We start from the raw sequence: 16,270 nt of genomic DNA, 5'->3' as shown, positions 1-16,270 counted from the left end.
ACATACGGTTCACCACATCACTGAAACACAGTTCACCACACCACTGAAACACAGTTCACCACACCACTGAAACACATGGTTCACCACACCGCTGAAACATATGGTTCACCACACCGCTGAAACACAGTTCACCACACCGCTGAAACACACGGTTCACCACATCACTGAAACACAGTTCACCACACCGCTGAAACACAGTTCACCACACCGCTGAAACACAGTTCACCACACCGCTGAAACACAGTTCACCACACTGCTGAAACACGGTTCACCACATCACTGAAACACACGGTTCACCACATCACTGAAACACAGATCACCACACCGCTGAAACACAGTTCACCACACCGCTGAAACACAGTTCACCACACCGCTGAAACACAGTTCACCACATCACTGAAACACACGGTTCACCACACCACATCACTGAAACACACCACACCACTGAAACACACAGTTCACCACACTGCTGAAGCACACTCCCCCAATACTGACACCACACACACACTGAACTCCCCCCAATACTGACACCACACACACACTGAACTCCCCCCAATACTGACACCACAGACACACTGAACTCCCCCAATACTGACACCACACACACACTGAAATCCCCAATACTGACACCACACACACACTGAACTACCCCCAATACTGACACCACACACACACTGAACTCCCCCCAATACTGACACCACACACACACTGAACTCCCCCCAATACTGACACCACACACACACTGAACTCCCCCCAATACTGACACCACACACACACTGAAATCCCCCCAATACTGACACCACACACACACTGAACTCCCCCCAATACTGACACCACACACACACTGAACTCCCCCCAATACTGACACCACAGACACACTGAACTCCCCCCAATACTGACACCACACACACACTGAACTCCCCCAATACTGACACCACACACACACTGAACTCCCCCCAATACTGACACCACACACACACTGAACTCCCCCCAATACTGACACCACACACACACTGAACTCCAATACTGACACCACACACACACTGAACTACCCCCAATACTGACACCACACACACACACACACACTGAACTCCCCGCAATACTGACATACACCCACACCCTCTCCACACTCACTGAACTCACTGGGGAAACCGAGCGATGACCTTGCGAGGTACCATGCGCCCAAAGGACACCAGCACACCAAGGTCATACAGGTCAAGGTCGCTCAGCCGGGGCGGCCAGGTCAGCAGAGGAAGGTCATGGGCGTGAGCAAACTCAGCGACAGCCGACTGAAACACCACCGCTCTGTGACAATGACGTGAATTTTTTTTTTTTTTAAATCCCCTTGCATAAGAGGTTGTTTCTCTCATTGGAATATCATCATCATTAACAGAATTTGCACAATTCGCTGTCACAATAGAAAAATGACATCACTTACACATTAAGCAGTGCACTTCAGTGACATTTAGCTTCAAGGGTGTACTCATTTCAGAACACTTCAGTGACAATTAGCTTGCACAGGTGTACCCATTTCAGAACACTTCAGTGACAATTAGCTTCAAGGGTGTACCCATTTCAGAACACTTCAGTGACAATTAGCTTGCACAGGTGTACCCATTTCAGAACACTCAAAGAAGAAAAAAAGAAAGAAAAAAAAACTTGAAAAGAAAAACAAAAGTTGGAAGAAGAAACAACAAAAATTAATAATAAACATTTAGATTTAATTGATGATCTAACATAAAGAGGTAAATATCACACAAGAAACTTGTATGAATCAAACACATTCAACAATTATAAATTCAATTAAGAAACGTCTTTAATCAATGTCTTGTAAGACAGCCACTTTGTTTTAAGTCCTGTGTTGCATTGCATTCCTGCATTGTGTTCTATTTCATAACGCCAGGAAATGTATCTTTCAAAAGCTGCTATGGTCTGCGTTTGTCAAATTTATATTTATACTTGATGTGCATTTATCCCAGAAGTATTAACAGGTCAAAAACTGTATCGGTGCGTACACTTTGAGCAATGCCAAACAGTACCATGCTTTCAGTTGTTTTGATGTTGGTACATGTTCAACATCTCACCCTCAGTAACTCTACAAAATTCTGCCCAAAGTTTTCAATGTCCACATCTCCAGAACATGTGCTCCATGTTGTCCATTTCACTGCCACAAAAATCACAATGACAATTAATTACTACCCCCATTTCTTTTGGGAAAATATTAGTTACAACGCTTCTATGTAATATATACAGTGGAGCCATTTCAGCTTAATGTCTTTAATTTTACTCAATTTGTAAAATGCCCCTTTCCATGAAATATCTGTTTCCAATTTCTCCAACCACTTTGGACAAGAATTTGGAAGTTTGTCAACTGATACTCGAATGTCACAGAATAACCTGGTTCTTTTAGGTACAGAATATATCATTTTCCACATGCTGGGGGCACCATTTGCACAGTTATTTGGCATGCTGAACTTTGTGTGTTGTACATATTTTGTAATGAATATTGTACACAGGTATAGTACATACAATAAAATATATATGTATTCATTCCATATTTCCAAGTATGTAAATACATCAAATTCATCTTGTGTGTATAAAGAAGAAAAGTGCTGCTACTTCTATACGTACTTGTCTAAAAAACAAGAGAAGGAGGAAGAGGAAGAGAAGGAAGCAGAGGAAGAGGAGGAAGAGGAGGAGGAAGAGGAAGAGAAGGAGGCAGAGGAGGAAGAGGAAGAGAAGGAGGAGGCAGAGGAAGAGGAGGAAGAGAAGGAGGAAGAGGAAGAGAAGGAAGCAGAGGAAGAGGAAGAGGAGGAAGCAGAGGAAGAGGAAGAGAAGGAGGAGGCAGAGGAAGAAAAAGAAGAAGAGGAGGAAGCAGAGGAAGAATAGGGTGAGGAAGAGGAAGAGCAGGAGGAAGAAAAAGAAGAGGAGGATGCAGAGAAGAGGAGGAGGAAGACAGTGATCACCTTGGTGGATGTGGAGACAACATGCAGAGTGTCCACCAGCTTGCCCTGGGATCTACACCGTCTGAAAGCATGTCAGCAATGTGGACTTCACAGTATGTTAATGAAAGCTATGTGAAGAACAGTGAACTACACAGCATGTTAATGAAAGCTATGTGAACAACAGTGAACTACACAGTATGTGAATGAAAGCTATGTGAACAACAGTGAACTACGCAGTATGTGAATGAAAGCTATGTGAACAACAATGAACTACACAGCATTCGAATGAAAGCTATGTGAACAAAAGTGAACTACACAGTATGTGAATGAAAGCTATGTGAACAACAGTGAACTGCACAGTGTGTGAATGAAAGCTATGTGAACAACAGTGAACTACGCAGTATGTGAATGAAAGCTATGTGAACAACAATGAGCTACACAGTATGTGAATGAAAGCTATGTGAACAACCGTGAAGTGCACAGTATGTGAATGAAAGCTATGCGAACAACAGTGAACTGCACAGTATGTGAATGAAAGCTATGTGAACAACAGTGAATTACACAGTATGTGAATGAAAGCTATGTGAACAACAGTGAACTGCACAGTATGTGAATGAAAGCTATGTGAACAACAGTGAACTGCACAGTATGTGAATGAAAGCTATGTGAACAACAGTGAACTACACAGTATGCACTGTATACCTGTTACCATCCAGAGCCCTGAGTGTCTCCACAGCAAAGCTGTCAGTGCCCAGAAAGAGAATGTTGAAGGGAGGTTTGTCACCACCTGGTCTGGCTGAGGATGTGTGGCAGCCAGCATGCCAACCACCACCACCACCCCTCCACACACCCGTCAGCTGTCGCTTCATCATCATCGCTGTCATCGTCATCGTTGGCATCATCATCGTTGGCATCATCATTCCGAGTCAGCCATCCATGTAGTTGATAGAGTTAGGTGGAAGAAACAGGTTGCACTGTGTAGAGCTTCCATACAGTGCTGAATAAAGAACAGAACAATTAGAGCAATCAGCTTATAATCAATGATGAGTTAACAACAACAACAATGATAATAATAACAATAATAATAACAGTAATAATAGTAACAATGATAATAATAATACTAAGAAAAAGAATAAGAAGAATGTGGATTTACATAGTGTCTATACTATAAATAGTGCTCTATGTGCCTTACCAAAATGGTGAACAAATATTTCTCTTGAATTTCTTCACTGTTCTACACACAGTACAGGTTCTCTTGACCCATTAATTTTGAAAATGACCCATTGGTTTTGTGGTGAAGCGGTCAAATGATCTATTGTGTCCTGAACCAAACCACCACTCTGCAGTCTGTCCTTGCTACACATGCGCTGCTGTGTACAAAGGCGCCAAGTTGTGCGAGGCCAACAGTACTGCTGCAGCTGTTCAGAAGAGGCAGGCCAGAAAGTCACGGGCAAACAAGCACCCTCACAATGATATGCCTGTCTTTGTCTGCCCCAACTGTCAGCGAACATTTCGTGCGCAGATTGGACTATTCAGCCATCTGCGCATTCACAGATAGATTCATGAGCATCCTCCCCCCCACCCCACCACCACCCTCCCCCCATCCCCCAGCAGGATGACAACGATGGTCATCATCGATCTCGATGGACACACCACCAGGGCATGCAACTATTCAACAAAGTATTAACCAGACATACAGATAGACAGATAGGGTAAAGTCCTATTTTAGCATTCTTAATTCAGGAACTTATTTTACAGGCAATTTTTGTGCATGTATGATTGAAACGATATTACAACTGGTAGATGTTGAAACGTTATTTTCTATGGAATTCAACAATTGTACGTTGTTTCACTCCCGGCAATTTTGATACGGATTCAGTCACTAAACTAGTGTACCACCATCTTGCTTTTTCCGTGTTTGGTTTCACAAACAATGAAAATGTAACCAACAGACCTGCGCAATAATTCAGTACACAAAAAGTGAGATACAGACACAAGCACAGACACAGGACAGGAGGGTTGGGGGGACACGGTTCTGAGTCAAACGGCAAAGGCAAATGAACAATTTTCATGTCCATGAAAAATGATAACACATCCATCGTCATGCTAAAAAAAATGTGTTATCTTCTGACCTCGTCATCTTTCGCATCGTGATCATTAGAGAACAACTAGATTTGGAAGACTAGGAAACTTACTTTTAATCCAACTTCGCATCAGATGCAGACGAGAGCGTGGTTGCTGCCATGATACTCAAGGGGTATAACTCTCACGATCTTACCGGAATACAAGGATCCGAGAGTTATTCTCCGTCAGTGTCTTCAGCACCCGAAGTGGTCACAAACTGAGTTATTCTCCGTCAGTCTTCAGCACCCGAAGTGGTCACAACTGAGTTATTCTCCGTCAGTGTCTTCAGCACCCGAAGTGGTCACAAACTGAGTTATTCTCCGTCAGTGTCTTCAGCACACGAAGTGGTCACAAACTGAGTTATTCTCCGTCAGTGTCTTCAGCACCCGAAGTGGTCACAAACTGAGTTATTCTCCGTCAGTGTCTTCAGCACACGAAGTGGTCACAAACTACCGATTAAGAAAGGGAGACACATGAACATACCACAAGAAGCAAGATTGTGTCATCCTTGTGACACGAATCGAGTGGGAGACGAATACCACTTTGTCACGGAGCGTCCTGCAATTAAAAATCTCCGCAATCAGTATTTACCTAAGTATTACAGAACACTCCCAACTTCCACAAATATGCAGCATTAATGTCTATTAGTAGCAAGAAAAATTTCCTAAATTTTTCTAAAATCACACACACAAACACACACACACACACCACATTGACTGCACACACAACACATTACCAGCACACACAACACGTTGACTGCACACTTAACACATTGACAGCACACACAACACGCTGACTGCACACACAACACACTGACTGCACACACATTGACTGTACACACAACACACTCACTGTACACACAACACACAACACATTGACTGTACACACAACACACTCACTGTACACACAACACACAACACATTGACTGTACACACAACACACTGGACAGCACACACAACACACTGACTGTACACACAACACACTGACTGCACACACAACACACCGACTGCACACACAACACATTGACAGCACACACAACACATCGACTGCACACACAACACACTGACTGTACACACAACACACTGAGTTGTGCATGGAGTTGTGCCGGCACTGTCTCTGTGCAACATTAATCCCCACTGATATAGATACACTCCTCTTCCTTTCATTATCATTATTATTGTTATCATTATTATCATTGTCACAACCCAAAAGGGGTCGATGGTCAAGGTTGTGGATTGGGTGAGAGGGACAATGGGAAAGGTCTGTTCGGAGTGTGGAGTGGGAGCGGGGCGGGCCTGAACAAACTTTGGGAAGGACAAGGTGGCAGGGCAACGAAGGTTGTTCCAGCGTCAAACCCTGGAGTTCCGTTGGCGGCCGAGTAGAAAACCCTCAGGAAAATCTGTCACCAGGTAAACACAGAGGCACACCACTGGCCCAGGGTGAAAACACAGCCGACCCACACAAACCCACACCAAGGAGTAAGGGGGTGACAAGGCAAACACCCCACAACTTCTGACAAACGGCACCCAACAGCTCACAAGTTTGAACGGCGACCCGTCTCTTGAGAGAGTTTGGCATCAAAAGCAAAGCGGAATCTTTCTTCCTTATATTTTTTAACTCTGCATTCCGGTCAAAATGTTCAGGAATTGGAACATGCTACACACATACCCCAAAGAATACACGTGCATTAGCTCGACGTTAAGCTGAACAGAAACACGAAGGAGAGAGGGTGGTGAAGGGGGAGGGTGGTGAAGGGGGGAGGGTGGTGAAGGGGGGGGGGTGAAGGGGAGAGGGTGGTGAAGGGGGGGGTGGGGGTGGTGAAGGGGAGAGGATGGTGAAGGGGGGGGGGGTGAAGGAGAGAGGGTGGTGAAGGGGGAGGGTGGTGAAGGGGGGGGGGTGAAGGAGAGAGGGTGGTGAAGGGGGAGGGGGGTGAAGGGGGGGGGGTGAAGGAGAGAGGGTGGTGAAGGGGGAGGGTGGTGAAGGGGGGGGGTGAAGGGGGAGGGTGGTGAAGGGGGGGGTGGTGAAGGGGGGAGGGTGGTGAAGGGGAGAGGGTGGTGAAGGGGAGAGGAAGAGAGAGACTGAGGGGGGGAGAGGGGAGAGAGAAAGGGGGAGAGGGGAGAAAGGGGGAGAGAGAAAGGGGGAGAGGGGAGAAAGGGGGAGAGGGGAGAGAGAAAAGATTCGGTGTCTGTGATGTGTTTACTCATCAGTATCGCTATAGGCAGTCAAACATTTGTAATTTGTTATGCCCATTATGCAAAGAATCAAGATGAGGTCCATTTTGTGCTCAGTTGTCCAGCATTGAGAAATAATATATTAGAGAACAATTAATTCCACTCATTTGGTTTTTGTCCTCTACGAACGAAACTATTGTACAACATTTTGCTTTATATTTACATAGAGCATTTAAACAATCACTGAGTGCTTACTATGTAACGTAATTTTTCTTTGTATTAATAATGTACGACTTTATGTCAACTCCATGTGTACCACCTTCTAAGGGGCCGGCTATGGCCTGTACTGATGAATAAAACGTTTACGTCTACATCTCGATCTCTCTCCCTCTCTCTCTCTGGGACTGAGAACGTGACCACACACACTGACAGCCACACAGTCACAATGACCGGGCCCACACACACACAATATGCTGGTGCCGTGCGACATACGGACACTGAAAGACAGACTGGGCCCACACACACACAATATGCTGGTGCGACATACGGACACTGAAAGACAGACTGGTCACCAGATTTGCAGACAGAGGGAGGGAGGGGGGGGGGGGTGTATCACTGTACACATGCCCAGCACACAGAACACAACACGCAAAGCAGTGTGCAGCTTGCCGCCAACAGCCGCGAGACAGCAGCTCAAGATGGCGCCCAGTGTCCGTGTGTTTGGACGTGCCCCCCCCCCCCCCCCCCCCCCCGGTCCTCTATAATGACAATGACGTAATGACGTGCTGTGACACGGACGGAATCAGAGAATAGCGGCGTCATCTGGTCTGGAGCATGACACAGCATTCATCCCCCCACCCCCACCCCCCGTCTCGTCTCTCTCTCTCTCTTTCTCTCTCTCTATTTAATTATTTGTTTATTTTCATTTCTGTATGCATAATGTCTTTTTTCATAATTCGTTTCCGTTAAAATCACACAAACAAAAAAAAACCCAACAAAAATCAACTCACACACACATACACGCGCGCGCGCGCGCGAAACACACACACACACACACACACATTATCTCTCTCTTTCTGTCTGTCTGTCTCTCTTTTTTTCATTTTTATTTGTATAGATATAATGCCTTTTTTCATAATTTATTTCCGTTATAATTCTTTTTATATATATATATATATATATATATATATATATAAATCAGCACACACACACACACACACACACACACACACACGGAAGGCACATTCTCTCTCTCCAGTCCCCTTCCTTACCGCCGTCTCCCACACAAAGACACGGGCACACACACACACACACACACACACACACACACACACACACACACACCGGCACACACACACACACACACACACACCGGCACACACACACACACACACACACACACACACACACACACACACACCGGCACACACACACACACACACACACACACACTGTACAAATGAAGCCCGATCAGGACTACTGTGCCCGGGTAATAACATTTTGCTGTGCCCCCCCCCCCCCCTCCCCCCGACTTCTGTTACAGTGTTACAACACGCTCACCTCAAGGCCAGGGTCATCTCGTAAACCGACTTTTTTTTTGGTGGTACCTATGGTGTACTTTAGATGTAAAAAACAGACAAACAAACAAACAAAAAACATGACCAGATCACCTGCCTTGATGTGAGTGAAGAGTTTCAGTTTCAGTTTTTCAAAGAGGCACCACTGGCAAATCCATATACGCTACACCACATCTGCCATGTAGATGCCTGACCAGCAGCATAACCCCACATGTGCCATGTAGATGCCTGACCAGCAGCATAACCCCACATCTGCCATGTAGATGCCTGACCAGCAGCATAACCCCACATGTGCCATGTAGATGCCTGACCAGCAGCATAACCCCACATGTGCCATGTAGATGCCTGACCAGCAGCATAACCCCACATGTGCCATGTAGATGCCTGACCAGCAGCATAACCCCACATGTGCCATGTAGATGCCTGACCAGCAGCATAACCCCACATGTGCCATGTAGATGCCTGACCAGCAGCATGACCTAACGCGCAGAGTGTACACATGCACATTGTAGTGTGCTCACTGTAGTGTACTCAGTGTACAGCAGTATCTGAGTGGATTTCTTCTGCAGAATTTCGCCAGAGGACAACACTCATTGCCATGGGTTCTTTTTCAGTGTGCCAATGCGTGCTGCACACGGGACCTCGGTTTATCGTCTGATCCAAATGACTAGACGCTCAGTTTGATTTTCCAGTCAAACTGATTGGGAGGAAGGGTGCCGGACAGTGGGATTCAAACCCAGACCCCCGGGGACTGTGTGTTGGTGGATGAGCGTCTTCACCACTCTGCCACCTTCATGCTGTCCGATGGAACAGTGAGAAAAGTAGTGGAGGAGAAAGAAGACGAAAAGGTTGTTTTTTACCCCAATGGATTACCATACTGACGATTGTGCTAATTATAGCCCGGGGTAGTGTGGGTTGGTGGAGGTGGGGGGTGGGGGGGGGGGGGGGGGGTCGATTAACATCGGTGGCTTCTGCTGGAGCTCTGTGGTCTTCTTCTTTCACATGTCACTGTGCTCTGAGTGTGGTACAGTGGAAAGACATTGTCAATTTTTTTTCTTCTTCCTATCCGCTGGCCGTTGAGAGGTGGTTTTGACGATAATCATTGTCAATGTAATAAGATGATAAACCGAGGTCATCTGTATAGCATGCACTTGATACATGTAAAAGAAACTACGGTAATAACAGGGCTGTCTTTGGGGAAAATTCCTGTAGAAGAAAAATCCCCTTTGATAGTAAACCAAAATACACAGACAGAAAAGCAAACAACACATAGCAAACAAACCATCAAACCAACTACACAGACAGAAAAAACAAACAACAACACATAGCTAACAAACAAACAAAGAAAATAAAAAAAAGAAGAAAAGAAAAAAGAAAAAGAAACAACACACGGTGGCACAGTGCCTCAGCAGTTCACGGGGAGAGCAGCCTGAAGTTCACACATTGTGTTGTGACAACACAGTGCAAGACTTCTTCTTCTCCTTCTTCTTCTTCTTCGTCCGTGGGCTGCAACTCCCACGTTCACTCGAATATATACTGTGACGAGTGTGCTTTTACGTGTATGACCACTTTTACCCCGCCATGTAGGCAGCCATACTCTGTATTCGGGGTGTGCATGCTGGGTATATTCTTGTTTGCATAACCCATCGAACGCTGACATGGATTACAGGATCTTTAAATGATGCGTATTTGATTTTCTCTTTGCGTATAGACACGAAGGGGGTTCAGGCACTAGCAGGTCTGCACATATGTTGACCTGGGAGATCGGAAAAATCTCCACCCTTTACCCACCAGGCGCCGTTACCGAGATTCGATCCTCAGATTGAAAGTCCAACGCTTTAACCTCTCGGCTATTGCACCCGTCAGTACAATACGATGTGATGCGATACGATACGATGCAATGCAATGTATAATGCAATGGAATGCAGTACAGTGTCACAGTGTGGAAGTTGTATGTCAGTCACACCACTTTCACTCTGTCCCCCTTCCCATCCCTTCCTTTGAGGTCACGCTGACACCGCGCCATCCTCCTTTCCCCACCCCTCACCCCCGCTCCCTGTTCCGTTGTGTTTTGTTCTGTGCGTCTGCCGTCACTCAGACCAGCTGTGGAACACGTGCGGTTATGTGTTGCCCCAGTCCCTATGCTGAAGCAGGTCTAGGAATGTCCGAAACTTGCTGATGCCGGCATGTCCGAACATTCCAGAAAGGTGGTCTTGTCTTTTAAGTCATCTCCCATCTGCCCTTCACAAACACAGCTGAAGTACATGGCGGGACTTCGGAATGTAAGCTAGGGAGAGTTTATGCAGTCAAGCCTCAACCAGGCCGGCATAATGCTCTGACGTCGCATCCTTGTGACGTTAAATGTTGACGTCACAGTTTGTAGTACACAAGCAGCTAGGTTTTGTCGGCGAATCAGATCAAACAGCGTCCAGAGGAAACCATGCAGCATAGACTAGCGCATATGTCAATCAGTTAACTAGCGCATATGTCAATCAGTCTCCGGCTCAACTCCAAGACCAGCCAAGGTAGGTTACTTTGGTTCAACCAGTTGGGGAGTGTTGTACATTAATGATGTTGGGAGGATGGGTTTAAAAGTGAAGTACACACCTGGTTTAAAAGTGAAGTACACACCTGGTTTAAAAGTGAAGTACACACCTGGTTTAAAAGTGAAGTACACACCTGGTTCCTGGTTTAAAAGTGAAGTATACACCTGGTTTAAAAGTGAAGTACACACCTGGTTCCTGGTTTAAAAGTGAAGTACACACCTGGTTTAAACGTGAAGTACACACCTGGTTTAAAAGTGAAGTACACACCTGGTTTAAAAAGTGAAGTACACACCTGGTTTAAAAGTGAAGTACACACCTGATTCTTGGTTTAAAAGTGAAGTACACACCTAGTTCTTGGTTTAAAAGTGAAGAACACACCTGGTTCCTGGTTTAAAAGTGAAGTACACACCTGGTTTAAAAGTGAAGTACACACCTGGTTCCTGGTTTAAAAGTGAAGTACACACCTGGTTTAAAAGTGAAGTACACACCTGGTTCCTGGTTTAAAAGTGAAGTACACACCTGGTTTAAAAGTGAAGTACACACCTGGTTCCTGGTTTAAAAGTGAAGTACACACCTGGTTTAAAAGTGAAGTACACACCTGTTCCTGGTTTAAAAGTGAAGTACACACCTGGTTTAAAAGTGAAGTACACACCTGGTTCCTGGTTTAAAAGTGAAGTACACACCTGGTTTAAAAGTGAAGTACACACCTGGTTTAAAAGTGAAGTACACACCTGGTTTAAAAGTGAAGTACACACCTGGTTTAAAAGTGAAGTACACACCTGGCTCCCCGACTCCCCTTCAGCCCTCTGAAGAGATTGCGGAAGTTCGGACAGGCCAGAGATGGCACAGAGAGCAGATTCGCTTGATTCAGGGCTGTGTGCGGTTCCATGGTAAAACACCTCAGAAAGGCCACTCCATGTGGTCCTGTTTGGGTGTGAAGAGTGTCAACCTACCCAACACCCTACCCTACCTATGTGGTCCTGTTTTGGTGTGAAGAGTGTCAACCTACCCAACAACCTACCCAACAACCTACCCTACCTTTGTGGTCCTGTTTGGGTGTGAAGAGTGTCAACCTACCCAACAACCTACCCAACAACCTACCCTACCTATGTGGTCCTGTTTGGGTGTGAAGAGTGTCAACCTACCCAACAACCTACCCAACAACCTACCCTACCTATGTGGTCCTGTTTTGGTGTGAAGAGTGTCAACCTACCCAACAACCTACCCAACAACCTACCCTACCTATGTGGTCCTGTTTTGGTGTGAAGAGTGTCAACCTACCCAACAACCTACCCTACCTATGTGGTCCTGTTTTGGTGTGAAGAGTGTCAACCTACCCAACAACCTACCCTACCTATGTGGTCCTGTTTTGGTGTGAAGAGTGTCAACCTACCCAACAACCTACCCAACAACCTACCCTACCTATGTGGTCCTGTTTTGGTGTGAAGTGTCAACCTACCCAACAACCTACCCAACAACCTACCCTACCTATGTGGTCCTGTTTTGGTGTGAAGAGTGCCAACCTACCCAACAACCTACCCAACAACCTACCCTACCTATGTGGTCCTGTTTTGGTGTGAAGAGTGTCAACCTACCCAACAACCTACCCTACCTATGTGGTCCTGTTTTGGTGTGAAGAGTGTCAACCTACCCAACAACCTACCCTACCTTTGTGGTCCTGTTTTGGTGTGAAGAGTGTCAACCTACCCAACAACCTACCCTACCTATGTGGTCCTGTTTGGGTGTGAAGAGTGTCAACCTACCCAACAACCTACCCTACCTATGTGGTCCTGTTTTGGTGTGAAGAGTGTCAACCTACCCAACAACCTACCCTACCTATGTGGTCCTGTTTTGGTGTGAAGAGTGTCAACCTACCCAACAACCTACCCAACAACCTACCCTACCTATGTGGTCCTGTTTGGGTGTGAAGAGTGTCAACCTACCCAACAACCTACCCAACAACCTACCCTACCTATGTGGTCCTGTTTGGGTGTGAAGAGTGCCAACCTACCCAACAACCTACCCTACCTATGTGGTCCTGTTTTGGTGTGAAGTGTCAACCTACCCAACAACCTACCCAACAACCTACCCTACCTATGTGGTCCTGTTTTGGTGTGAAGAGTGTCAACCTACCCAACAACCTACCCTACCTATGTGGTCCTGTTTTGGTGTGAAGAGTGTCAACCTACCCAACAACCTACCCAACAACCTACCCTACCTATGTGGTCCTGTTTTGGTGTGAAGAGTGTCAACCTACCCAACAACCTACCCAACAACCTACCCTACCTATGTGGTCCTGTTTTGGTGTGAAGAGTGTCAACCTACCCAACAACCTACCCTACCTATGTGGTCCTGTTTTGGTGTGAAGAGTGTCAACCTACCCAACAACCTACCCTACCTATGTGGTCCTGTTTTGGTGTGAACAGTGTCAACCTACCCAACAACCTACCCTACCTATGTGGTCCTGTTTTGGTGTGAAGAGTGTCAACCTACCCAGCAACCTACCCAACAACCTACCCTACCTTTGTGGTCCTGTTTTGGTGTGAAGAGTGTCAACCTACCCAACAACCTACCCTACCTATGTGGTCCTGTTTTGGTGTGAAGAGTGTCAACCTACCCAACAACCTACCCTACCTATGTGGTCCTGTTTTGGTGTGAACAGTGTCAACCTACCCAACAACCTACCCTACCTATGTGGTCCTGTTTTGGTGTGAAGAGTGTCAACCTACCCAGCAACCTACCCAACAACCTACCCTACCTATGTGGTCCTGTTTTGGTGTGAAGAGTGTCAACCTACCCAACAACCTACCCTACCTATGTGGTCTTGTTTTGGTGTGAAGAGTGTCAACCTACCCAACAACCTACCCAACAACCTACCCTACCTATGTGGTCCTGTTTGGGTGTGAAGAGTGTCAACCTACCCAACAACCTACCCAACAACCTACCCTACCTATGTGGTCCTGTTTTGGTGTGAACAGTGTCAACCTACCCAACAACCTACCCTACCTATGTGGTCCTGTTTTGGTGTGAACAGTGTCAACCTACCCAACAACCTACCCAACAACCTACCCAACAACCTACCCTACCTATGTGGTCTTGTTTTGGTGTGAAGAGTGTCAACCTACCCAACAACCTACCCTACCTATGTGGTCTTGTTTTGGTGTGAAGAGTGTCAACCTACCCAACAACCTACCCAACAACCTACCCTACCTTTGTGGTCCTGTTTGGGTGTGAAGAGTGTCAACCTACCCAACAACCTACCCAACAACCTACCCAACAACCTACCCTACCTATGTGGTCCTGTTTGGGTGTGAAGAGTGCCAACCTACCCAACAACCTACCCAACAACCTACCCTACCTATGTGGTCCTGTTTTGGTGTGAAGAGTGTCAACCTACCCAACAACCTACCCAACAACCTACCCTACCTATGTGGTCCTGTTTGGGTGTGAAGAGTGTCAACCTACCCAACAACCTACCCAACAACCTACCCTACCTATGTGGTCTTGTTTTGGTGTGAAGAGTGTCAGCCTACCCAACAACCTACCCTACCTATGTGGTCCTGTTTTGGTGTGAAGAGTGTCAACCTACCCAACAACCTACCCAACAACCTACCCTACCTATGTGGTCCTGTTTGGGTGTGAAGAGTGTCAACCTACCCAACAACCTACCCAACAACCTACCCTACCTATGTGGTCTTGTTTTGGTGTGAAGAGTGCCAACCTACCCAACAACCTACCCAACAACCTACCCTACCTTTGTGGTCCTGTTTGGGTGTGAAGAGTGTCAACCTACCCAACAACCTACCCAACAACCTACCCTACCTATGTGGTCCTGTTTGGGTGTGAAGAGTGTCAACCTACCCAACAACCTACCCAACAACCTACCCTACCTATGTGGTCCTGTTTTGGTGTGAAGAGTGTCAACCTACCCAACAACCTACCCAACAACCTACCCTACCTATGTGGTCCTGTTTTGGTGTGAAGAGTGTCAACCTACCCAACAACCTACCCTACCTATGTGGTCCTGTTTTGGTGTGAAGAGTGCCAACCTACCCAACAACCTACCCAACAACCTACCCTACCTATGTGGTCCTGTTTTGGTGTGAAGAGTGTCAACCTACCCAACAACCTACCCAACAACCTACCCAACAACCTACCCTACCTATGTGGTCCTGTTTGGGTGTGAAGAGTGTCAACCTACCCAACAACCTACCCAACAACCTACCCTACCTATGTGGTCCTGTTTTGGTGTGAAGAGTGTCAACCTACCCAACAACCTACCCTACCTATGTGGTCCTGTTTTGGTGTGAAGAGTGTCAACCTACCCAACAACCTACCCTACCTATGTGGTCCTGTTTTGGTGTGAAGAGTGTCAACCTACCCAACAACCTACCCTACCTATGTGGTCCAGTTTTCAGTGTTTCTCTTTCTTCTTCAATACGACGGATACCGGCGATACGATAAAATACAGGACAGTACAGTACAGTGTCTGCACGCGAAAACAGCCGAAACATTGTGACCTTCTGACAATTCATACTTCACACACACACACACACACACACACACACACACACAGTAGTATGTGTCATTGAAAAAAAAAAAGTTTATAAAACACAGACACACACACAGACATAGAAACAGACACAGACACACACTCATACAGACATGCACACAGAAACAGACGCACACAGATTCAGATAGGCACAGACACAAACACACATACACAGACAGGCACACACACAGATAGACACACAGGCACACAAACACACACACGCGTGCGCGCGCGCGCGCGCACATTCCGGATTTGGATCTCCGTCACCCTGACGCTTCTGTCGGAGCACGCAAAACGAAATAGTTCAGCTTGCGCGTGCCGTGTGCATGCACGAGACCTGGCACAGCGCGGGCAC

The 16,270-nt window shown here is 46.4% G+C and overlaps 1 protein-coding gene across 1 annotated transcript in view; it reads right to left on the bottom strand.

The window, feature by feature from the left end:
* The window catches only part of LOC143277893 (methionyl-tRNA formyltransferase, mitochondrial-like), a 17,945-nt gene extending 12,665 nt beyond the window's left edge, over nt 1-5,280 (bottom strand). Inside the window, exons 1-4 of the mRNA XM_076582849.1 lie at nt 5,141-5,280; nt 3,648-3,942; nt 2,967-3,027; nt 1,144-1,289 (exon numbers count right to left, since the gene is read on the bottom strand). Of these exons, the coding sequence (XP_076438964.1) occupies nt 1,144-1,289; nt 2,967-3,027; nt 3,648-3,865 (425 nt within the window). The 5' untranslated portion in view covers nt 3,866-3,942; nt 5,141-5,280. The remainder of the gene's footprint in view (nt 1-1,143; nt 1,290-2,966; nt 3,028-3,647; nt 3,943-5,140) is intronic.
* Between the last annotated feature and the right edge of the window lie 10,990 nt (nt 5,281-16,270).

Source organism: Babylonia areolata, chromosome 35 (genome assembly GCF_041734735.1).
Source record: "Babylonia areolata isolate BAREFJ2019XMU chromosome 35, ASM4173473v1, whole genome shotgun sequence".
Classification (NCBI taxonomy): Eukaryota; Metazoa; Mollusca; class Gastropoda; order Neogastropoda; family Buccinidae; genus Babylonia; species Babylonia areolata.
The sequence above is the reverse complement of the archived record's forward strand: the minus strand, read 5'-3'. Positions and strand labels throughout refer to the sequence as shown.